This window comes from Pteropus medius, unplaced genomic scaffold (genome assembly GCF_902729225.1).
Source record: "Pteropus medius unplaced genomic scaffold, Ma_sr-lr_union100, whole genome shotgun sequence".
In the NCBI taxonomy this organism is placed as follows: Eukaryota; Metazoa; Chordata; class Mammalia; order Chiroptera; family Pteropodidae; genus Pteropus; species Pteropus medius.
In genome coordinates this window covers 3,011,546-3,036,838 of record NW_024356397.1, presented here as the reverse complement: position 1 = coordinate 3,036,838, position 25,293 = coordinate 3,011,546, and the positions used below count along the sequence as shown (strand labels likewise).

Here is a 25,293-nt window from a genome sequence, read left to right as displayed (position 1 = left end):
TCAGAGACTCCAAGAGGCTAGGAAACAACACTAAAATGAAAAAGCGGCAGATCACAAAAAGCGGTCCTTAGGGTACCATGTACTGATCATACCAACCACTGAAATCTAGGTGCGATATAACATGTGATTAAGAGTGTGGATTCTGGAACCAAATGGCTGGAATATAAACTCCAACTCCACACTCACTAGTGGTGTGACCCTTGACAAGGTTTGTAAATTTCCTGTGCCTTAGCTTCCTCATCTGCAAAATGGAGACAACACTATGTATCTCATAGGGTTTTGTGAAGATTAAACAGTTAATATAGTATGTTTACAAGTCAGTGCTATGTAAACGTTCATGATTCTATTTTTCCTGTACACAAGAAGACAAGACAAAAAGGAAGAGAAGGCTTCAGACCACTCTGTAGAATCAGTGGGCTGAGTAACAAAAAACAGCCTAAAAGTCATGCGGTTAGGCTAAAAGAGTGTTTCATATGCCTATACATCCAGATTTTCAGCAGTCGTGGAAATTTATCAGGGTGCCATCAGCCTCAGTGCCCAACCTTTGTTGGTTAATGACATCAACCTAGATGACAGCCAGAGCAAAGTTAGCACATTCTTTAAGATAGCAGAATCCAATTTGGCAATAAGGTCTAGATCAATCAAGATACCATCTGGACCTCTAACACCACAACTTCTTATCATCGAGTCATTTTTCATCATATTTGTCTTGATAGAATCACTAGGCAAGTTACCTCAATGGTGCCAGCTAGCCCATAATAACTGCAATTCTGCCTCCGGCCTAAGCAGGGCCTATGGAGGTTAAATGACCAGGAAGCTCAAGTGCAGTAGAACAAACTACAAAAAAAAAGTGAAAAGAAATCCTAATACTAATATGTAAATAATAACATTGAACATCCAATTCTAAATGTTACTGCTTCGTTCCAGACCACGCTGCTATGTATGGACCAGCTTGAATGCAATCACGGATGGGTGGTTTGTTTTAGGGACAAAAAAGTCAAAAGCAGAAGAGGAAGAAAAGACATACGATCAAGAACAGCAGCCACAGATGAAAATCAAAGGTCAGAGTTCATGTCCTAGGTGGTGTTTACCCATCTGTCTTAGTTACAATTACATGTAAAGATGATCTTGTAGTTAACAGTATCCTAAATTTATTGAGCAACTGAGGAAGTGTATTAAATACAAAATAAAACTTTTGTACTCATCCTTTTTAATCTCCACAACAGCTCTATGAATTAAATATTATCTTGCGGTGGGAGGAGGGGTTTGGGGAGGCTGGGTGAAAAAGGTGAAAGGATTAAGTAGTACAAATTGGTAGTTACAAAACAATCACGGAGATGTAAAGTACAGCATAGGGAATATAGTGAATAATATTGTAATAACTATGTATAGTACCAGGTGGGTACTAATTAGGGGGATCACTTCATAAATTATGTAAATTTCTAATCACTATGCTGTACACTTGAAACTAATATCGAATGTCAATGCTAATTGAAAAATAAAAATTTTTTTAAAGTATTATCTCCTTTTTAAGATGAGAAAGTAGAGGTTTAACAGATTATTTTGTCCAAGGTCACATCTAGGAAGAACAAGATCTGGGATTTGAACAGAGGCTTATCTGACACCACTGTATTACTGTATTAACTACTGTATTAAGTATATACTGTATTAACTACTCTTTACCACCAAAAGATAAGCAAGAATACGCTCTTGGGGTGGGGATGGGTTGAAAAATGAATAGGTGAGAGGATACTATGGACTGAGCTTCAGAGAGAAAGAGTTAAGATAAAAATCTAAGGCCTTGTATTTGTTTTTCTGATAGGAAACTTGTAGATTTAGCCTTGAAGTTTGTGTGTTACTTTACTAATTTACATTTAATTATAATCCAGATCTAGAGAGACAGGCACCTCTCTGTTACTAATTCCACAGAAACCAAGAGAGATCAGTATGTACAAATCTGAGAAAAAGGACCACAGCAATTTAAAAGCACAAACACCAAAGAAGCTGTGTTTTTATCAAAGGTTTCAAAAAGGACATACAGAGATTGATCTACATAACACACACACACACCCTATTAGTAAAAGAAAGCAACAATGAGATTTGAGGGGGTAGAGTGTAGGGGTGAGTTTAGAAGAGGGAAACCTTAATAAGCCTAAAGGAGGTGGAAGTCTGAAGTAAAGTTATAAAGATGTCTAGAAAAAGATATTAACTAAATCCTTAAATGAAAAATCAGACATTAGAACTCAGAAAGAAAACAGGAATCTGCAGTGATTAAAATGAGGAATGTGTACCTCATCTTATGCAAATATATGAAAACAGATTCACATAATAGATAAATCAGTTATTACTCATGTCCCAAAAGATCCCATACAATACAAAACAGTACAATACAATAAATATACTAGTATTTTTAAATAGCAAGTTTCTATAATTGACATTAATCCCATTGAAAATTTAATTCATATGTAACTTTTGAATCTCTGAATGAGAAAATGTTAGACTTTGTTGCAATTTCCAAGGTAACTTGTTGAATAGGCCTATGTTCATCAGGAACAACACAGAGGAGATCTGGAAGTGAAGAGGAAAACTGAAAGAAAAAGGAAGTGGTAAGAGATGGAAGTTGAAAGTCAAAGGTAAAATATAAAGTCATTAAAAGCAAAAATAAAAAAGGCAGCTTGAAGGAGAAATAAAGTATTAATGATAAAGGAAAAAACAGGTACTGACGGCATTAATCTCACATTACATAGAGCATCTTTTCTAGCTTGTTCCATTTTGCAGTGGTAGTAAATTCTTCCTCATTTAAGTCTTGAAACAAAACTTTAATGGTAAACTAAAAATAAATATTCTAACAAAAAAGCCCTAGGGTACAACTAAGAAAATAGAGTATTTTTAGGAAAAGCAGAAGAATGATGCAGGATTACTCTGTATGAATTAGTATATAAAGAATGCAACTAGTTGGGGCATTAGTGCCATTCCTGTTGAGATTGGAGTTCTCATAATGGACAGTAGAGGCCATAACAGATTAAATTCCTATAGAGGAACCACCCATGGCCAAGGAAGAAAAATGATAAAATGACTCAACTTTGGCTCTCTAGTCCCAAGCTATCTGGAAGTGTTAGGTACTGGCCAGAGACAAAAGCTATAGTGAAGAGGGAGCAGCTCAGTCCTGACTTCAAGTATTTGCACTCCAAATCTGTGTTACTTTCAAAACTGAGTGCAGAAGCTCATTCAATCCTTCATGGTAGTTTACTAGATAGTCCAAATCTCTGCAGCAACCCTATACAAAATACTTTCTCTGAATACATGGGAATACAAAGAGTTTTCAGAACACTCCTTCATTAGGCATAAATTAGAAATGGCTAGTTCCATTATGCCAAGCCTTTCATTTGCCAAGTTTCCCCATGCTCCTCCAACTCGCAGTGGTGAGGTCATTATCTACCTCTCACAACATAGACAGTACCTGACTTTCAGGAATCAGAGCATCTGTCCCCTCATGTGGACCTCACTTTCAGACTCCAGTGGTCCCATATTCATTGTACTGTAATCTCTTTCCAGACAATATGACCATTCCCATTTCCCCTCCCTATAAACGGCTTCTTAAAGAAATCATTTATGTGGGCAAACAGGCCATAATATTGGTCAATTTTATTACTTAATAGCCACATTTCATGTAGTGACTAGTACTCAATTCTTATAGTCCTGCAATGACCTCTCCCCCTTTATTTCCCAATAATTCCCTTTTAACAGCAGATTCTTCTAGATGGACTCTATTATACTTGAAGGGAACAGTACCGACAATGCTAAGTCAAACAGATGCTACTCTACTTCTCAGGAGGGCCTAAAACCTAACCATTCTCCTTCTCATGTACCCTCACTCTAACACAAACAGTACACCATCTACTTTAAATATCAGCTGTCACATTGCTAAAAAGGTAAAATTCAGCAAATTTTACTTCTAGGAATACATCTTAAGAGATACATGCAAAAAAATTATGAAGATACAATGTTCAAATGGACTTAACCTAAATGGCATCCATAAAGAATGGCCATTTTTAAAAGAATGATGTAGAACTATAAATTCTAATATAGAAAGATGTTCAAGATGTTAAGACAAACTGCAGATTCTTAGTATTACATGAGCCCACCGAGAGAGGAGAGAGAGAGACAGAGTCAGAGATAGAGAAAACAGATTAGGTAGGTAGGTAGGTTGATAGGCAGACAGACAGATAAGAGGGAGAAAACTTTTTTGCAATGATTACCGCTAAAGAGTGGGACCAGGAGGTAAGGAGAAATAGTTATACCCTTTTTATTGTTTGAATTTATCACCTTGTGTATTACTTTCATAACAAAAAAGCTGGTTTTAAACTGTCATTTAACGGAAATGATCAATTTTTAAAGCAAGCTGAATAATCACAATATTCTATTGTGAACAGATGCAATTTTTAAAGCAAGCTGAATAATCACAATATTCTATTACTATACTAATTCTTACTAATTATATAGCATTGGCACTATAAATATTTTTTGGACCTAAGAAAGTCTAAGGGGTTTTCTGTTGATTTAAGGATCTGAGATTACAAAACTGTAAAAACTCATTTCTATAAATTTGAATACTCTAAAAAAAACCCCTAACTCCATGTAAAAATTAGTAAGTGTAAATTTATAGTAAATATATTAATAGAATTCTATGTATCATTTGCAGTAAACAAGAGTCACAGATTTAGATTCAGAAGGGACCTTAAAAGTAATCTAGTCCAACCCTCCCAGCCTAACAACACTCAGAATAGAGAAAAAACAAAACAATAGGAGCCTGCTGAGGAGAGAGCTGATTTCCCAGAAGCTGACAACCAGTTCTAGAAATAAAATCACAAATGTCCTTCTAAAATGGGGATGTCTAGTAACATTCACTAAAAAAATATTTTGGCCTAATATGGCAAGTTGCCCAGGTCAGTTTTAAGCTAGTTTTTTGACTTAATTTTCCAGTTTCAAAGTTTTCGATTTGTTTCCAACCAAAAGAAATCAGACCATGTTGCAGGTTGATTTTAATGAACAAAAATCTCTGTATAAAAACATTTAAACTTTATCAAATGCTTTAAACACACACACACACACACACACACACACACACACACACACACCCACCCCACCGAGAGTCCCAATCCAATACATAATCTTTGAACATTATCTTTTTTTTACCTCAACATAATGTGTAAAGGGATTTCTGGATAAAATCTTACATGTGAAAAAAGATGACACGTAGTTTTACACATGTACATACACGCAATCACTCTTTACAAAGAACGAAAACATATGTTAAGAATGTGAATGGGATCGAAATGAATATCTTGTAAAGCTTAAATAAGAAAACATTACATGCCTAAAAGAACTTCTGATACCAAGAGAAGATGTAGAGAGAGGGAAGAGAAAATAAGGGGTAGCCTTTCTCATTAATAGCTTGAGAAGGTCATTCAAGAATAATGAATTTGGGGAGCTATAGAAAACCCTAGTTTTTACCACCTCAAATTCCGTGATCTGACATCTGATGATGCTTTAAAAGAATTTATGTTTTCATTTTCTGTAGGTCTTGATTTGTTCACCATTATTTAGGTTTGGTTTGTCCCTATCAGTGGTTAAATACTCAGTTCTCATTCAGTGTCATATCCTATTCATCAGAGAAGCCACAGTAAGAAATGATGGCAAGCACAGAGTACTGCAAGGGCAGTAATGGATGGCAGTTAATAAGAGCCAGACTGCCTGGGTTTGGATTTCAGCATTACTACCTGCTAGCTGCCTGTTATTTAGCAAGCTATTTAGCTACTACATGTCTCCACTGCCTCTTCAATCAAGAATAATCTTTAGTCACCTCTAAAAGAGGATTTAAACAAGATAGTCCATTTAAAGAATTTATCGAACTGTTTGGCACAAATAAATACTCCAAAAATGTTAGCTAAAATTACTATTAGTCAAAGAATTACAGGGAAACCAAAAGAAAATTTCTATTCTATCTCTGTATTTCTCCTCTTTGATGAGGTTTTCAGAGGCCAATTGTTGTAAAAAGCAAGCATGCTTGATGCAGAGATTAAGGATTTAGTCTTATGAATATAGATGTTCACTTTTATATTAGAAAAAACTTACACAGCTCCATATCACGAAATTTAACATCTTTCCATTAAACATCACACAATTCTCATCATCATTATGCCCTACATACACCTCAAATGATATGAAGTTTCTACTGATACTCAACAACAGGGTCCAGAAATCTTAACTAAGAAATAGCTGCAGAAATGTGTGTTGGGCAGTTATCTGTGTGTGCCACAAGAGTCTGGGCCAACACAGATGGCTGGGATTCTGCCTCCATGGCCTGGACTCCCTCGGGTCAGGTTCCTGCAGACCTTCAAATCTCCATGTGTGACCCCTTTCAGAGGGGAGTTTCCAAGAGGTGAAGGAACCAGCAGCCACTGAGAATGAAATGCCTCCCACCTACTTCAGTATAATATGATAGCTATCATTGGTTTCTGCTGTAAAAAAAAAAAAGAGAGAGAGAGAATAATCTTTAGTCACCTCTAAAACAGAGTAGGAGAAAATATATGGTAAGAGTCTTTTGAGAAAGAAAAAAAAGCAGGGCAAAGGCAGCATACTTATTATCACAGAATGCTTATAATAAATATGTATTATAAAAACTACATGCCTCAATTTCCTCATTTGCCCATAGAAGGTGGAAGAGAATGGCAGAGTCATCAGTTATACTTTGTCTATTCTGATAATGGCAAGAAGCCAATTCATATAGAAAGAACCTCTAATAATGTCACTTTCTCTCTCTCAAATACGGTGGTGTTGGAAACTTTCTCTCCTTTAAGAAGTATGAAAAAAGCTCTTAAACTTAGAGAAAGGCATTTGTCTTACTATTTTATTACCTTTCATTGTATCCAGAATAAAACAGGCTTCTTCCTGAAAGTTCTGTATCATCTAAAAAAAAGGGGGAAAGAAAACTTGATTAAAAAGTTTGATTTGTTCTATTTATTTTCCCTATGTGGCTTTATATTACATTAGATTTAAGTGAAAAACAATACTTTGTTTTGTTTTCTCCTATCTCATTTTTAAGTTTTAAAAGCTAAGTAGTCTACAACAGTGATCATAAAATTGGAGTATTTTTCCTGGATTAATCCCAAGACTCTCCAAGGAGTACACAAGGAGACACTGATAGGCCCATACGGGAGTACACAAGGAGACACTGATAGGCCCATACGGGAGAAATGACTTCTAGTTCTCCAACTTCCTTATCTATTCTTTTCTAAAACTGCCTGAGAACCTCTGCAGTTTTCCTTTGCCACTTTCCTTTCTCAAACTCCCTTTTCCCACTTTATAAAATAAAGGCATAAGCCTCACTCTCCTGGAATCCTACCCAAGATGCATTCCTTGCCCTGGGGTATAAAAGCCTCAAGGATGCTCAAGTATAACTGTAAATGTGAACTCTAATAATTGGGTAACAAACTCTGTTGGGAGTGGGAGGGGAGTCACATAGTTTCTAATTATTTCCTTTCACTAGAACTGAAGAGGGAACTAATCACAAATTGTCGAATGACAGATGATTCAAAACAATTTTTGACATCACTATGTAATTTTTGGCATTAACTCAGAAGTTCAAAAAAGACCTAGCAATGGTGTTATAACAAAACTCCGTCTATTCTTGTCTATCAATGAATGTGAATTAGGTTCTAGAGCATTTATATCTAGGGGGGAAAAAATTGGATGGAATTGACGCTGAACTCTATTTCATTCTAGCAATCAATAGGTAGTATTCATCTACAGATGAATTATCTGTATGCAGGCGAAGGAGTAGGAAATGGAACAATCCTATCCATCTAATAGGTAGATGTACTTCTAATAATTTTTTCTTAATGTTTAATAATTATTTATCAAAATATATAACACATTTATATTGTTTTAATCAACTGTATAATTATGGTGATACTTCTATTCAGAATAATTTTTCAATTTTTACTGAAACAATTATTTTTGTTGAAACATTTTTGTTTCAAAGAAATATGATAATAAAAGATGTTCAAGCATAAAAATAGGTTATGGTAAGATAAAATTCAATGGGGAAAGTGAATGGAAATATAAATTCAAAGAAACAAAAAAATGATATAAAAATTCTGTTAAAAAAGGTATATTCATGTATTTTTTTAAACAGATGATGGTGGTATTAAATCACTCTTATATTTTGGCTACATGAAATACAGTTAGAATAGTGATGTAATTTCTATTTGTAACTGTCCTATAATATGCCCAGAAATGACGTCTTTTGTAATCATTTAAACTTAACACAAAAAAAATTTAAGTCAACCTAAAAAGGTACAAGGATATACACATTTAAAAAAAAAAAATTCTTTTAGGGAGTAAGCAAACAAAAACGTTTGAAATCCTCTGGTCTAGAAAACAAAGCACTCTGTCCCAGTAGAACTGCTCCTGCTCCAAATTAATTGGCATCTGGTGATTCAGCTGTACTGAAAATCTACCTCATCACTAATGAGCACATGGATTCCTGTTGGCCCCTGCTTGTAGATCTGGCTGATCTGGCAAGGGGAAATGCTGAAAAGCTGAGCAATTTTTTCTGTCAGTTCAACAGCTGTCAGTTCTTCTAGGTAGATGGCATGGTACACTGCAAAAGAGAGCGAGCGATGGCAGTCAGTACAAAGTTTATCTGCTCTTAAAGGTAATCTGATCACTAGGAATGCCCACTTTTCTAAAGGACTCAAGAGCGAAATCCTGAGTTCAAATCCTGATTCAACCACTTGCTAGTGTGTGACCTGGGACAAGTTATTAACCATCCCTATATCTCATTTTCCTCATCTAAATATTATAGATAACAATAAAATCTACTGCAAAGAGGAGATACTTATAAAAATTAAAACATGTAAAAGAGCTGAGAATATTGCCTGGCACATATTAGAACTCAATAAATGTTAGCTATTACCATTACTTCTAGCAAATGCTCAATCTGCTATTTGATAAATTCCCATCACACATGCTCATAAATCATCTCTTCGCATTTCTTCATATCTGTGATGGCCTGTCCAGAATGACCTACCGAAGAAAGTGCCATTTGAGTCTCCATCCTCATGCTTCTGCTGCTGTTGCTGCTGCTGTTGCTGCTGCTCCCGCAACTGCAAGGATTCCTGACAAACATAAATGGTTAGCCTTGGGCGCACCATCCTAAGAAGAAAAAAATAGCTGTTAGTCTTACATTTTTCATGGTAAGCACATTTCAAGGGAAAAATTCATGTTATCTACATTTATACTATAGAGCATGGGTTGAAAACTGGCAGCCCATGGGGCAATGCAACTCATTTGCTATGTTTTATTAGTTCCCCATTAGTGTATGTGTGTGTCTATATCTTTGTGTATGTTTAACTGAATTCGTTCCAACATAAACCTCTAAATTTTGGCTTTTCTTTAAAAATCATATCTGGCAACCCAAAGCCTCATTCTACAAGAAAACAAGCAGCTATTCATCTTGCATGGTGCATGCATTCTTCAGTACACCCCAGACTTGACTGTTATTTACATGTGGCCTCTGTAGTGATTAATGTTTGTGACTCTTGATGTAAAGGTTAAATGTTACAATGGGGTTACATCCCAATAAACCCATCGTAAGTTGAAAATACCGTAAATCAAAAACGCATTTAATATATCCAACCCATCGAACATCATAGCTTAGCCTAGTCTACCTTAAACATACTCAGAACACTTACATTAGCCTACAGTTGGGCAAAATCATCTTATTGCTGCTACCTTGCATCACGAGATAAGTACTACTTAACGCTAGAGTTCGGGGAGAAGATCAAAATTCAAAATTCGAAGTACCATTTCTACTACTGAATGCATATTGCTTTTATACCATCATAAAGTCAAAACATTGTTAAGTTGAGCCATTGTAAGTTGGGGACCATCTGTATTCAAAATTTGTGAACCACTGTTTTATGGGTCAGGCTCAAGATCTTTTATTTAAAAGTACCAATATAGTAAACTGGAGAACGTTATTTCCTTCATTATCTTCTCCTAAATAGCCTAAGCCTTCTTTCTGTTCTTACTTCTTAGATAACCATATTCAATTACCTCTTGACTTGATCATCTTATTTCTTCCTATTTCCAAATGTTCTTTAGATAAAACATTTTGAAATGAAAGATCCATTCTTTTTCCTCAGGTCAACAACTTCTAAATTTCACTTCTTTCCTTAAAATTTTCCAAGATTACAGCCAACATGATTCAATATCTCTTGTGATGTACACGAACATTAATACTTCACAATCTGTTTCTTTTATTTACTGATTTGGTTCTATGGCACTGACCTGTTTTTTCCATCAATATTACTAGTAGCTATTGGAAATCACAAATTGGGACTAAAAATTACTCTGTATTATAGGTAATATTTATTTATAAGCAGCCACTTATGCAATTCCTACCCAAACTTAAGAATGATCTCTTCTCTAGATAAAACTGACCTTAGAGCCTTTATACCTATTGTTCCTTCTGCCTAAATGGCTCTTCCTTCACATGACCCCATAGCTTCCATTCTTCTCCTCAGTTTAAATATCCCCGCCTCAGAGAGATCTTTCCTGACCAAATTCTGGGTACTTTATAGGCCATAGCCTTTTTTTTGTTTGTTTTGTTTTCCTTCAAAGCACTTCTCTCTCCCCAAAATACTTATTGTTTATATATTTATCTCTCTTCCCATTAGAAAATAAACTCCATGATAATGGGTACCCTATTTTGTTCACTAATGTATCCCCAGAGCTCATAAGAGACAATATTTATTGAATGAAAAAAATTCCTGAAAACAAAAATAATGAGGTATCATGAGGAATTCCTTCATGTGTAGGAAAGAATATTTTTCATCTTTGTTTATTTGGAACATAGCTGGCATTCAAAAAGAATGTTTTGACAAGATGTATTTCGTTGTGCAAAGAGTACTGTGAAGAGTCTCTGAATTCAAATCCCTTTGAAACCCAAACTCACTGATATTTTAACACTAATTACATACCGGCCTTTTAATGCATTAAAAAGTCTGATTCCGTCTGCAGGGCCACAGATTTGGATCACATCATCTCTAGTTAGTTTCAATAAATCTGCCCCTGAAATAAATATAAGAAAATGGGGGATAGAAGCAAAGATTCTGTTTGTTAATGACTATTTAAATGGGCTCCATTACAATGACACCTTATTACTAGTGTATTACAATCCATAACCTTATGCACAGTATATAAGGTCTTCCATGACCTGGGCCCCTGCTTCCTCTCCTAGCTCAATTCCCAACCAATTAATGTCTCCACTTAACCCTATGCTTTCATCATACTAATGATGTCTTATGAACAAGTTATTCCTCCTGCCTAAACTATCCTTCTACTACTGTCTGATCAACAGACTCCTCCTCATCCCTCACACATTACAAGTTCCCAAACCTCAGGCCCTCCCCCAAATGCCTCACTTTGTACCTACTGTATCACAACTACTTGTTCACTTTTTTCCTGGGGTTTCATTTTGATTTGATTTGGTATTTTGTTTTGTTTTTTTTTTTTGATTCTAGATGATGAATAATAAGGAAGTATGCCTTATCCATTTGTGTATTCTTTGGTACACCAAAGGTGTTAAGTAAAAGTAGAATGTGCAAATAAAATACGATATAGTGATACCAAGAGGGAAATTTCAGACTACCTGCAAATGTTCCTTAATAAAATACTGTATGGAATATACATTTTAAAAGTATTGTAAAGTATAAATATTTTTAAATTAAAGTGAGTTAAACTAAGGTCTTTCTTTTTAAGTATTACACAGCACAGCTGTAGCTGTTGAGAAAGTCTGAAGGGTTCTATTAAATTCATTTAATCAGGAAAATGCACTAATCTCTCTCTCTCTCTCTCTCACTTCTCTCTCTCTCTCTCTCTCTCTCTCTCTCTCTCTCACTCACACACACACACACACACCCCTCATATGGATACCAGGAGGCCCTAGAATGTAAAAGAATATCCCATACTGGGGAAAACAAAAAGGGAAGCAAAATTTAACCTGAGAAGTTTGTAAAAAGCCTTGTGAATGTAGAAAAACGGTTTCGATGCAACCACTGCTGAGCTTCCTGAGGTGTGGTTGTTGGCAAGAGGTTCTGAAAGAGAGAAAGTATTTTTTTTTTTTTTGGTAACTAAATAGATTCTACTTAAAAAAGGGTAAATGTTAAATTAACATCATTAGGTAACACAGCCAAGCACACCCACACTCAAGACAGGCCTAGTTTGACTGGAAGTTGTTTATACATCAGTCTCCTTTCTCTAACCAAGCAAGATACCCATGAAATTCCACCCTTATCTTCCCCACTAGACTGTAAGTTTCTTGAATACAAGAGTTCTGTGTTACTTGTTTCAGATCTCTAGTCCCTAGCATAGTATCTAGTTCACAGTCAAAATTCAACAAATGTTTAATAAATGAATGAATACTTCTTAAAAGTTGGGCGTTTCTACTGAATCACACAGACATCAAAGTATTATTAGATATTGCATATAACTGACATTTAACTTTAGACTTACATCTGTGACTGGAGGGGGTGGCTCTGGCTGGTGGTTTGGTGAACCATTTCTAAAGAAACATTTATAATGAAAGGATGAGTCCATGAAACATCATCTCATTCTTAATCCTCATAATAAGTCCTAGGCTAGAGATTTAAAAGAATATGTACTTTCTCATAGACATTCTTACTCTTGGACCCAAAACTTCTATTATCTGTTTATTAATGTAAAGATTTCTTGGGGGTCAAGGGAGGGGAACTATCATTTGCAACATTTTTTTATTTTTGAAGAAATTGAAAAAAAATCAAGATTCCAGTAATTTGGGACTGATTAGATAATTTATGGAATAAAGACTATTTAATATAAATTTATTAGAATGTAAACAAATATCAGAATAGAAAAGCAATCAATATATTACCACTGCATTAAATATATAAATGTACAAACATATACAGAAAAATATTAGAAGGAAATTTATGCAATGAAATAGGATCACACTTTTTATAGTAAAAAATACTTAATAATTCTTAAAGCAGGTTCAAAAATTAGTGTTATCTAATTTGTAATCCAAAGGCTATCTCCACACCCTTGGTTTTCTCCTGTACTTTCTTTTGCTTTATAGACTGTCCCTCTTCCTTAACATTTACTTCTTTAATGGAAGGAAATATGAGCCTATAATAAAGTACATGACAAAGAGAAGGAGGGGTGAAACAACTCTTAAATCCTATATAATATTTAAAATTGCTTATAAGTAGACTGAATAAAATAATCCACATGGATGGCAAGAGATTTTTCTTTCAAAAAAGTTTCTTCTTCCTCTTCCTTTTTTTTGGCCTTAGTTGTAAAATTCAAATTCAGTATTTGAATTTAAAAATTAATTTATCTTAGGGCCCTAGTTATCTATCTTTTCTACAACTTCTACCTATTTTTATTCTTAATTGCTATATTTTGAACATTTAAGCTATCTTTATTAAATACTTTTAGAAGTAGGTTGAACACAGAGCCTAAATAAATTCAAAAATAAACATTACGACCAAACAACATACTCACAAATTCATAGCCTCTTTGAAATTTCAATATGACCTATGTAGAATACGTGCTAAATGTTAGGACTATATGACACCCTCTTTTAACTGGAGTAGGTGTCTGTATCAACTTTCAATTATCTCTGATAGTAAAAGAGACAATAAGGCAGGATTAGATGCATCTCATAGATAATATCAAAACTTCATTTTAGCTATTATCTTCAACCTTCTTCTACAGATTAGATTCATGATTATGAGGTGTTAGGACCATTTTTATTAAGTAACAAAACAGATATTAGTGTTTGTACAACTTTCAATTCCCAATGACCACTCTATGGTGAAAGTATGATCAGGAAGTGAAATAACCACAAGTAAGCAGAAATAGGAAGAAGTGAAAAGCCCAGAAAAACCAGTCTCTGGATCACAAAAACTGACCATCAATGTGATTTTCTGATAAAAGGAAAAAAGACGAAGAGAAAAGGCAATATAAACCTTTCAGTCTCTTTTGAAAGTAATCCAACCTCATTTACTAAATAAATCTGTCAAAAGACTGACCGAATAGAAGTACTTATTGATTTAGAAAGATCTTATTTATAGAAAGATAATGAGAAAATACACATTTAGGAGAAACAAAAACCAATTTCATTTCCTAGACTTACCCTTCTCCAAGAGAAAAACTGCTATGAGAACTGTTGAAGCCAGGTGATGGGGAATTATTGACATATGTAATTTCGGGCCATGGAGAACACTAAAAATGAAGGACAACTTAATTACTAAAAAGTACATTTGAACCTAGCGGTCCATCAAAACATTGTTAACTTGAATAGCATATCTTGATTAGTAAAAGTAAATCTTAATTCCTCAGAGGCCCTCCTAACTAAGAAGACAAGTAAGTTCTGAGCAGGTGAGAAGTGATTTTCATTTTCAATTGAGATATAAATGACATTAGTTTTAGGTAAGTTACAACTTAATGATTTGAGATACACACACACACACACACACACACACACATATTACAAAACGATTGTATTTTTCTTAAGAGTTAGAAGTATTGATAGAAATTGTCACCAAAAATAATCCCTTTACCTCTGTGAGTATAGTTGTCTCATATGAAGGTTGATATTTCTCCTTTTCATGAGGTGTTCGCTTCTCCATTTTCTCTCTATCTGTTTTTTGCTTTCTGTCTGCACCCTTGGGCTGAAATGAAACATACTTTGTTTTAAACTCAAGTACTCATCCTTTGACCCAACAACATTACTTCTAAAAACTTAAATAGTTACATGTGAAACAAAGATGTACAATGATGTAAAGGCTAGATGAATCACTGTATCTGAGTCTGAAAGTAGGAAATTTAAATGTTTGATGGAGTTGGAAAAGAATAACAGATCTATAGATAGGGACGTGGAAAGATCTCTAAAGCACGTAATTCATTTAAAAAGCAAGCCTCAAAACAGTTCAAACAATATAATCCCATTAATGTCTGAAAAGAAAATATGTGTATATCTACGTACATGTGTATATGAAACACAGAAGGGAACTAGAAGGATACCTACTAAATTATAACAGTGGTTACCTCTGGGGAGAGGTTGAGGAGTCAGGGTGAGAGTGGTAGAGGGAGACTTCAAGGTCGTATTCTGAATACTTTTATGTTAATGAATCTTTTGCAATGAGAACATATTTATCCATGTGTTAAAAATAAAGGCCAAAATAAGGACAAAAAGATCGAGTATGAACGTAACCAAGACTGTCAACTTTTCATAATTTTTGTCAGCTTTTATAAGAGTTTGTAACCAATAAGCTTTAAAAGCATTCAATGAAAATTCACAGTTTTGTTTTTTGGTTTTTTTGCTTCTAGATCCCTTTTCATGTTCTCTTTCTCTCATGCCCATCCCTGTTTAAATTTCTTTACCAGGCATCTCGGAAATTATTTCAATGATTGTAGCTTAAACTGAGTTTTCATAGTTTTTGAAAAAAAACAAGTTGGCTTTCTGACTAGTGACTAATGTTACAACTGAAAGATAAGGAAAAGCGTTCCAAGGGCCAACACAATGCCCAGGAATACCTTGAAGACTTTGATCTGGCAGCTGGCTGAGTGTAAGTGCTCAGTATATTCCCCATTCTCATTCTCCTTGAAGGTATCGATTTGTACTCGGAATGGCACTCCCTTTTCTCCACCATGTTTCCTCATGGTGAACTCTGTGCTAATACAGTGCACCTGAAGAGAATATAACAACTCGGTTTCAGTACTGCTAGCTAGCCAAACCAGTCAGTAACATTTTTTGAGCAACTACTAACAGCAAAACCTTTAAAAAGCATTATGAGCACCTACAAAAAACTTACACTCTCTTTTTGATCTTGAAGGATTTATACTCTTATGGAGGAAATGATGAAAACTTAAATGATTTACAAATGCAAACAAAAGCTACTGTAAGGAATTAAATTCATTAACTGCATCAGAGAATTCAGAGTTAACATAAAGAGAAATGATTTCTATTAGTAAAAGTTTCTAGGACTTTTAGGTAGATTTTAGAAAGCGGGGACAATATCCATGCTGGGAAAATAGTAAATATGGAAGTTCACAGGCAATAGGGGAAAAATGGTTTACTCAGCTACTGCGTAAAGTCTAAGACATTGCTGAATATGAATGGTGGAAACTCGATCGACCAAATACTACCTCTGGTAAGTTATTAACTTCTTTAGGCCTCAAGGACTATTCTTAATCCACAAGATTATTATCAAAAGTCTTAAATAAAAACATGCATACAAAGTGTTTACTTAATACAGTGACTATTTCATGGGAAGTACACAATGAACTGTTAACTATCATTATGACAAAAATTTTCAAGAAATCTACTCAAAGGACATAATCAGATATGCAAAACAAATTTAAAGTATAAAGATGTTCAAAATAAGTTTATGAATAATTGTGAAAAATTCAGACAATCTCAATGCTAAATAATTGTTAGGTAAGTTATGTTACATAAAGAATAAAACATGCAGCCATTAGCAAGCATTTTGGGGACAAATAAATAAATTAGGAAAATTAGAAGAACAATTCAGAAACTCCTCATTGCTCTTAGGCACATGTTGAAGAATCTGCTCTTGATAATCAGACTGGAACTCTGTAAAGATTTCCAATTCAACATGTTTTATTCTTTAAGAAACAAACTGGCAGTAAGAGATACTCTTCATAACTGGAACCCCGTCTGCAATGCCTTACCTGAATAAACACAGATGTCCTCTTTGCAGGGTCCCACAGGAACTCCACTGTATTTAGCTGGTTTGGATTGGCCCTAGGATCGATTATACCCACAGACATTGGGATATCTGAGAAACAAATGGTAATCATTGAACAATTCTGAGTGCTACTGGGTTTAAATAAGAAAGCACTGATTCTTACACAGGTATTACTGGTCCCTAGTAATCAGGGTTTTTGTGTGAACCTCTTTTTGCCAGTGAAGAAGGTTTGAACAGCACATAAAATTGACCTAAGTACTTTCCTTCTGAGTATCTTTAAAAAGTTTTTAAAGTAAGACAATTTAGAAGCACTTTCTTTTTAATTGGCCAAAATTCAACTTAAAGATAACTTTAGTCTACACATTAGCTCGTGTCATGAAAATTTTAACTTATAATCTGTTTCACTTACAGTTTTAAAAGTAGTGGTACTACTAGACATATAGTAAGAGCACTGCTACAGATTAAGCAGAGTGAATAAAGGCAGAAAGCATTGTAAAGACTGATGCTGACTTATGAAGTCATCAACTCATCTTTTAACAGAGTGACACATCTTATACTCGAGAGGTAAGCAAAAATGTGCTTTAGTAGAACTTTGCTTTCCATTTCATATAGCATATATTCAAATATCATTCCCTGACTACTTCTATTAATATTCAAACTAGGAGATAAGGCCAAGCTGATATTTATTACTATAACTATACTACTGTTTAAGTATCAATGATTCAAACAAGAAAGCATTAAGTGGTCCCACTACTCCACAATGTTAGTTGTGTTGGGTTCACCCTAAAGCTAATTTATCAAATGAATATCAGGATATCTAAGAGAACCAGTGTTTTCTCAGGTAAAACAGTACTTAGATTTGTTTAACTATATTTACCAATAGGAGGTAATAACCAATAAGAGGTCAAAGACACAAACGCTGGGATTAAAAGTATGTCATGAAGAGAGACAGTATGTGTTTCTAAAGATCCTTCCCTTATGTCCCATGATTTAAGAAAAACAAATTCTACTCTGTGTAGTGAAGTAGGAAAAACTTAACTGTAAACCAAGAGACACAGATTCTAATCCCAGGTGTCCTACTTTAGGTTAAGTCAAACCACTAATCTAGGTCAGGTATTAGTAAGACAAAGGAACTTGTGAAATTTAGGGAAAAAAACCTGTCCCCTTTTACGTACTTACCCCAACAAAATATCAGACCCCGAATAGCCAAAACAATCTTGAAAAATAAGAAAATTGGAGGTCTCATATTTCCTGATTTCAAAACTTATTACAAAATTACAGTATCAAAACAGTGTGGTACTTGTCATAAAGATAGACTAATGGACAAAAGGTACAAAAACAAAGAGCCCAGAAACAAACCCTCACATATATGGTGAAATGATTTTAGACAAGGGTGCCAAGACCATTCAACAGGAAAGGATAATCTTTTCAACAAGTGGATATCCACATGCAAGGAATGAAGCTAGACCCCTTACTTTACGCCATATATAAAAATTAACTAAACATCTAATATCAGACCTAAAACTCTTAGAAAACATACCAGGAAAAGCTTCATGACACCGGATTTTGCAATGATTTCTTAGATGTGACAATAAACACAAAGGCAATAAAAAAAATAGATATTGTAGACTACATCAAAATTTAAAACTTTTGTGCATCAAAGAACACTATCAACATAGTTGAAAAAGACAACCCACGCAGAATGGAAGAAAATACTGCAAATAGTATATCTGATATGGGGTTAATATACAGAATTTATAAGGAAATCCTACAACTCATAAACAACAAAAAACAAAAATAATCCAACATAAAAACACGAGATTCAAAAATGGGCAAAGGACTTGAATACACATTTCTCCAAAGATATGGCCGATAAGCACATTAAAAGATGCCAGACATCACTAATTACTAGAGAAATGTATATCAAAACCACAATGAGATACCGTTTCTTTACCATTAAGATTGCTACTATCAAAAACTAGAAAATAACAAATGTTGTTGAGGAGATAGAGTAATTAGAACCTCGTGCAATTCTGAAGGAATGTAAAATGTGCAGTTGTTGTGGAAAACGTATGGTGGTTCCTCAAAAAATTATAAATAGAATTACCGTATTATCTAGCAATTCCACTTCCGGTATATACCAAAAAGAACTGAATAAGTATTTGTACACTCATGTTGATAGCAGCATTATTTACAATAGCCAAAAGGTGGAATCAACCCAACTGTCCATTGAGAGATGAATGGATAAACAAAATCTGGTATCCAAATACAATGGAATATTATTCAGCCATGAAAAGGAAGGAAATTCTGACACTACATGAATGAACCTTGAGGATTATGCTAAGTGAAATAAGCCAATCACAAAAAGACAAATACTGGATAATTTCACTTGCTAAAAATGATTAAAATGGTAAATTTTGTTATATACATTTACCACAACTAAATTAAAAAAACAAAAATAAAACCAAAATCACTCTGAAGTAATGGATGCAATTGTTATGGAATTGAAGTGTCTACACTTCCAACTTTAATTTTGATACCGTCATACCGATAATTTTTTATGTTTAGTCAATAACCACTTCCAAGTTCATGCTAATTGAGCCCCTGAAACATTTTGAATCAAGGTAAACATTAAAGTAAAGAAAACCAATTCTCAGACCATAGTTATAGGTATTTCCTGAGCAACAGATTCTCTTAACTCACCTATGTCAAGAATTCTATCTCCAGGTCGGTTCCACCTCCAGCCCTCCAGCTGCTGGTGTTCAGTATATTGTAGCCGTCTGTCATGGAACACTACACGGAATATACTCTAAAAGAAAACAACAAAATCAAATCATAATAGGATTCCTTAAAAAAAAAAATCAGTGCTGACACACATCTGAAACTAATATTCTGTTAACTATATTTTAATAAAAATCTTTTTTAAAAAATCTGTTGACAAAAGAGTCACCCCCAGTTTCTAGACACAACTTAAAATTATTTTTCTTACGATCTGTTTCACTCAAATGCCATATCATACCAAGCTCTATTTCAAGGTAATTTTATAACTGCTCAGATATACTCTTTATGATTAACTGGTACCATATTTAAAATTTGGCTTAAACATCAGGCCTGATGGTAACTAGGCATAAAGGACTCCCATTGGATGTATTTCTACATACCTCTATTGTTAGTTACCATATAATATTTGGCTTGGCTCTTCACCAAGTCCCTTGCTTGCTAACCCAACATATAAACTGTTTCCATCAACTTTCCTTTTGTCATTCTTACTTTGAGGAGGTACCTATCAATATCCTAACACTTTTACAGCTGCTGATCAATTTCTGTCTCAATTGTGCTGTGAATTCATTACTGTCAGTCTAGACGAAGAAAACTACTATTCACCAAGAGTAGATTCTGTTTTCCTTGCTACTAGACCAATTATCCAAAGAGACAGTGGAGCATCTCTAAAGATTTCAAGGAAGTTACTTTATTCTACCTGAAAGAACTTCACAGAGCCAGGAGACTACCCTGACATGGAGCGGTAAGCCTTCATTTCTGCAGCTCTGAAAAATCCATGTGAAGAGGGGGATCACTCTGACCCCAAAGAATTAATACAACGGTTTATCACTGTCAGCAAATTGTAGCAGGCAAGAGATATCACCAAACCCTTTATGGAAGCAAAAGAATATTACAAAGGGTCAGTAAGAGGATGTGCAGAGGAATGATTTACTCATTTTCTTTTACCTTCACCAACTTGCCATTAATTTCTGGAAGTTCTCCAAGTTTCCTATTGTCTAGCATTCGGATTTCATAAGACTGTCCTACAAGAAAAAGTAACTACATGTTATATTTTTCATAAATTAATTTTGCAGTCTTCAGAAAGAATTAAATTTAGTTAAGAGGAGAGCTTCCACGTGACATGTAGTGATGGCAGTGTGTTGAATTTTAGGAGAGCAGTGTTCTCTGATGATTCTAAGTATGGAGCCACCTTGCTTTGTTAAATGATCTGAGGGGCGTGAGAACTAAGGGGTGTGAGTCCCAGGGAGCAGGGGAATCAGGTGCACATCCAGACTCGCCACTGGCTGATCTGGGCTTCAGGAAGAGACAAGTGTGCAGTGGACCCCACAGCACAAAGGAGGGAGCTGGTGCCTGTGTGCTGTAAGAGGAATGAGAAACCCCTTAGTCCCATGACACCGCGGGCTGTGCTGTGCTTCCCCCTACCCCAAAGGTTTACCTGATGGTAGATTGAGGGGCCTGGAGGCGAACCCATGTGTTTAGAATCGGCTTGGCGCTGGGTAGCTAGAAAATGGTCCAAGCATGGATGGGTACACCACTGCCCTTGAAATACCATGAGGAGTATCTCTCTTTTGGACAGAATCATGACTTGAAATTACTGAACAATTAAAGGTTCCTTTCTCCAGAATCCCCTATCCCTGAAAAAAGGCATTTTAGCAACCTTTTTAGAGCTATGCATGAAAAATGATGTTAGATTCTGTGCAGAATAAAAGCATACATAAGCCCTGGTCCCTTTTCTCAGGAGTTCAGTGTAGCTGGAAGCCAAACTACTCCCTCACCTTTTCAAGTTCCTTAATCTTTGCCTCACCTGCCTCATCATCTATAAAAAGGGAATAATATTGAATAATCCATCTTGTAGGGTTGAGAGGATTAAATGCCTTAATACATATTGAGCACATTAAACCATGCCGAGCACTTAATGACTCAATGTATGTCAGCTGTCATCATCATAATTGCTATATTGCTGGCATCATCTAGAAGTGACACATTGTAGAAAGTGGTTTTCAAATAACTTAAAGATAAAGTAAAATACAGTAAAAACTCTATTTTAGAAGAGTAGAGACAGAATCTTATGAAAGTTCGTAGCCCCCACTTATCTTGCTTACAAGTTTATGACAGCTGTTAAACGCAGGAGCTTTCATAAATGGCTTTAGAGGCAAAAAAAAAAAAAGAAAAGAAAAAGAAAATTCAGTTGGTTGAATATATAAGAGTATTATGTTTGTTATCAGTATTAGTAATAACAACTATAATCTTTGACTTTATGCTAGGCACAGTGCTAAGTGTTTTCATATGTTATATCATTTAACTGATACAACTCTAAGGTATTATTAATCCCATTCTTACAGATAAGGAATCCCATTCTTACATAAAGAATTTAAACAACTTGTCCAAGGCCACACAATAACGCTGGGTAGGGTACTACTTCTCAGACTAAAATCAATGAGGATGTCCAGGGAACATGGATTACAAAAAGAGGGATGAAAACTAAAAATGGGCAGATAGATTTTTTTTAAAAAGCCAGAATATATATCAAATATGAGATAAAACTCAAATCTCTGAAGTAAGCCTTTGATTTCTGACAGGTCACACTAGAAAGATGCACTTTTTACATAAAGTATACCTAAATATCATGAATCCAGCAGGTCTGCAATACTACTAACAAATAAAGACACATCTAACCTTGATTGAGATATGTCAGGGTTTCATCGTGGAGTTTCACTGCTGGAGAGGTGGCAGCACAAAGCACATATTGAAAAGGTAAGATTTTATTCTCATTATCAGAAGGTAAACTTGACTCTTCTTGCTTAAAAATAGGTAATGCGAGGACATCACTAAAAAAAAAAAATGCCTTTTGTTAACGTTTGACAATGGTGTGAGAGCAGATTTATTGTTGAAACGATTGCAATTTGCTTTGGAAAACCATAAACATTACTCGCTTTGGTAGAGTTTCTTTCCAACTATTCAGTTCAGATCACCTGCTGTGATATCCCCGACAACGAAGTGGGCAATGGCACATAATCACTGCTAAAACCACCGAAGTGTCCAAAAAGAGCAGTTCTAGGAAACAAACAGGTGTTTCTAAAAGGGCTCTGAAAATTTTATGTAGAGTTCCAAAATCTCAATTTAGGACACTCAGTAACGTATTTGTTTTCAGAAGGACACCGACTGCATTTTCTTTATGAAGCAGTCCTTCCTTATCCGCAGTTTTGCCATGGTTTCAGTCACCCATAGTCAGAAAATATTAAATGGAAAATTCCAACAATAAACAATTCATAAGTTTCAAGTTACACACTATTCTGAATAGTATGATGAACTCTCCAGCTGTCCTGCTCAATCCAACCAGGGACATGAATTATCCCTTTGTCCAGCATATCCACATTGTATAGCCATATATATCAGTTACCAAATATTTTTTTTTTGAAGCTCACCCATATGCACATATTCACTTAACTTTTGAGAGACTTTGTTGCCATACCATTCTTAAGTACATCACATCTGATGATATTTTGAAAGATTCATGAAGATTACTAGGAATCAAGGCAAATATGATTTTGCAACACAGCAACAGCTCAACCTTTAGGAATTAGGGTGTTTTTTCTTTTGCAAATGTCAGTGCCTAGCAAGGTTAGTATTCAGCAACAGTTTCTAGTCTCCATATAATGTAGAATTACACCTAACCTCTTATGACTAAGCAAAGGACTATCATTTAAGGCTGGAATTCTAAAGTGATTCTAAAGTTACCCCTAAAATTAACTCAGAATAGTACAGCCAAAGCAAATGCACAAAACTGTATTTTCTCATCAGAGATTTTAAGATCTAAAAACCTCAAATATATCTGAATTACTCATGTTCTTAGTACACTGCATTTCTTTTATTCTGCTGTGGGAACAAGAGTACCATTCAGTTCCACATTCCTAGAGGTAGAGGCTAAAAGTCACATTGGTAACTACAGTTCAAGGCCTCTGCTTTTACAAAATAATAAGAAACAAATTCAGCAAGAAACAATTGTGAAAATATAGAAGTCTGCTCCTTCTCAGAGATAAACGGAATGCAGAGTAGGAAAACCCACTGTAAGTGGTTGCTACCAATGTATAATTTAGCATTTTATTATATTCTCCGATTGCTTCATGTCTGAGATGCTGAAAGGGAAAACAGAATTGAGGTTTTCAAAGATTAACTTGTGCCAATCTCACATTATCTGAGATAAAGAAAAAGGGGGGAGGTATCTAAAGAGATTAAGACGACAAGCTCAATCAACTCAGAATTAGAAGGACAAGCATAAGAAAAATACATATAAAAGGAAAGAAACTTTTTAAAGTGACACCTATATATATATATTCTTTTATATATATATATATAAAAGAAGCAAGCCTGAGCTGAAGCCCATAACATGCTGACACTTGCAAAAAAGGTACAGAAGGCATAGGTCCACTCTTTGATGTAAATGGCATATTACTAATTAATATAAAGCAGAGACAGAAGAACATCTCAATTCCTGTTTTTCTTCTATCTTTTCTGTAAAGAAAACCACCTTGAGAACAGAAAGAGAAAATCAAACATGGGAGAAGTAGATTAATGACCAAGATAAATAAGGAGATTTTCAAAAAGTGCCTGGAATGAAATTATATACCAGGAGAATTAAAGAATGTGCAGATGAGATCCATGAGTGACATTCTGTAAAGAGACAAATCTCATGATTCTGATAATGCCAAATATCACATTAGCTTTTCATGTCTGTAGTAGCAATTTTCAAAATGAGGAGAGTATATTCTCCATATCTTATACCAGAGTGACCTGACATGAAATCTGGGCAAGACTGTAGAACAGGTTATTAAAAGAATAGTCTACGATCCCAGACAAGCAAAAACTAAGGAGTTCGCAACCATTAAACTGGCCTTACAAGAAATGTTAGTCTTCTTTATGCAGAAAAAAAAGGCCATAACCAGAAATAAGAAAATACAGGAAAGAAATAATTCTTACCAGTAAAGGCAAATATACAAGAATCACAGTGAATCAACCACTTAAAAAGCTAATATAAAGGTTAAAGATGATAGTAGCAAAATTAAGTATAACTACAATGACCAATCAGGGGATACACAAATCAAAAAGATATAAAACATGATATCAAAAACATGAAGAATGGAGGGGGAGAGTAAAAAAGAATAGTTTATGAGTATTTAGGCAGAGCATTGGGGATCACTAGGGGTCATAACCAAACTAACTGATTTTCCTTTTTTTATATGATTTGACCAGGGAATGCTATAAGCATAAATATTTCTGGATTTCAGCAATACATAAAATATCTCTTGACATCCTTGTTCAAGGTGAAAAAGATGAATTTTGCAGTAGTTAAGTGGCTTTACAGATAACCATACAACCATACCTAAAGAGTGCAGTTAAGTTTAAAAGGTTTGTGGTATGCCACAGGACCCCAGAGAAACTTGTCCTCTGCAACATTTTTCATAAATAAATAACTTGGATGAGGACAGTGAAGAGGATGATGAATCAAATATCCAAATAATAGGAATCTGGCATGGGAAAGCAACTATCCTACATAATAGAATCAACTTTTAAAGTAATTCTAATTGGCTGGAACAGGAAGCTAAATCTAACAGGATAAGATTTAATAAGGATAAATATAAAGTCATGCACTTAGAACTTAAAACAACAAAATGGCCCACTATATGTGAGA

The 25,293-nt window shown here is 34.8% G+C and overlaps 1 protein-coding gene across 3 annotated transcripts in view; it reads right to left on the bottom strand.

The window, feature by feature from the left end:
• Positions 1–2,268: 2,268 nt before the first annotated feature.
• Positions 2,269–25,293, bottom strand: part of TFCP2 (transcription factor CP2) — a 46,252-nt gene continuing 23,227 nt past the window's right edge. For 2 of the 3 annotated variants that reach the window (XM_039862256.1, XM_039862254.1), the window contains exons 2-15: positions 22,281–22,432; positions 20,550–20,626; positions 19,527–19,632; positions 16,807–16,913; positions 15,649–15,801; positions 14,673–14,783; positions 14,246–14,334; positions 12,583–12,631; positions 12,071–12,164; positions 11,049–11,139; positions 9,095–9,219; positions 8,523–8,665; positions 6,918–6,969; positions 2,269–6,521 (exon numbers count right to left, since the gene is read on the bottom strand). In XM_039862256.1, the coding sequence (XP_039718190.1) occupies positions 6,484–6,521; positions 6,918–6,969; positions 8,523–8,665; positions 9,095–9,219; positions 11,049–11,139; positions 12,071–12,164; positions 12,583–12,631; positions 14,246–14,334; positions 14,673–14,783; positions 15,649–15,801; positions 16,807–16,913; positions 19,527–19,632; positions 20,550–20,626; positions 22,281–22,432 (1,387 nt within the window). In that variant the 3' untranslated portion in view covers positions 2,269–6,483. The remainder of the gene's footprint in view (positions 6,522–6,917; positions 6,970–8,522; positions 8,666–9,094; positions 9,220–11,048; positions 11,140–12,070; positions 12,165–12,582; positions 12,632–14,245; positions 14,335–14,672; positions 14,784–15,648; positions 15,802–16,806; positions 16,914–19,526; positions 19,633–20,549; positions 20,627–22,280; positions 22,433–25,293) is intronic. The other variant, XM_039862255.1, reaches the window with a different exon arrangement.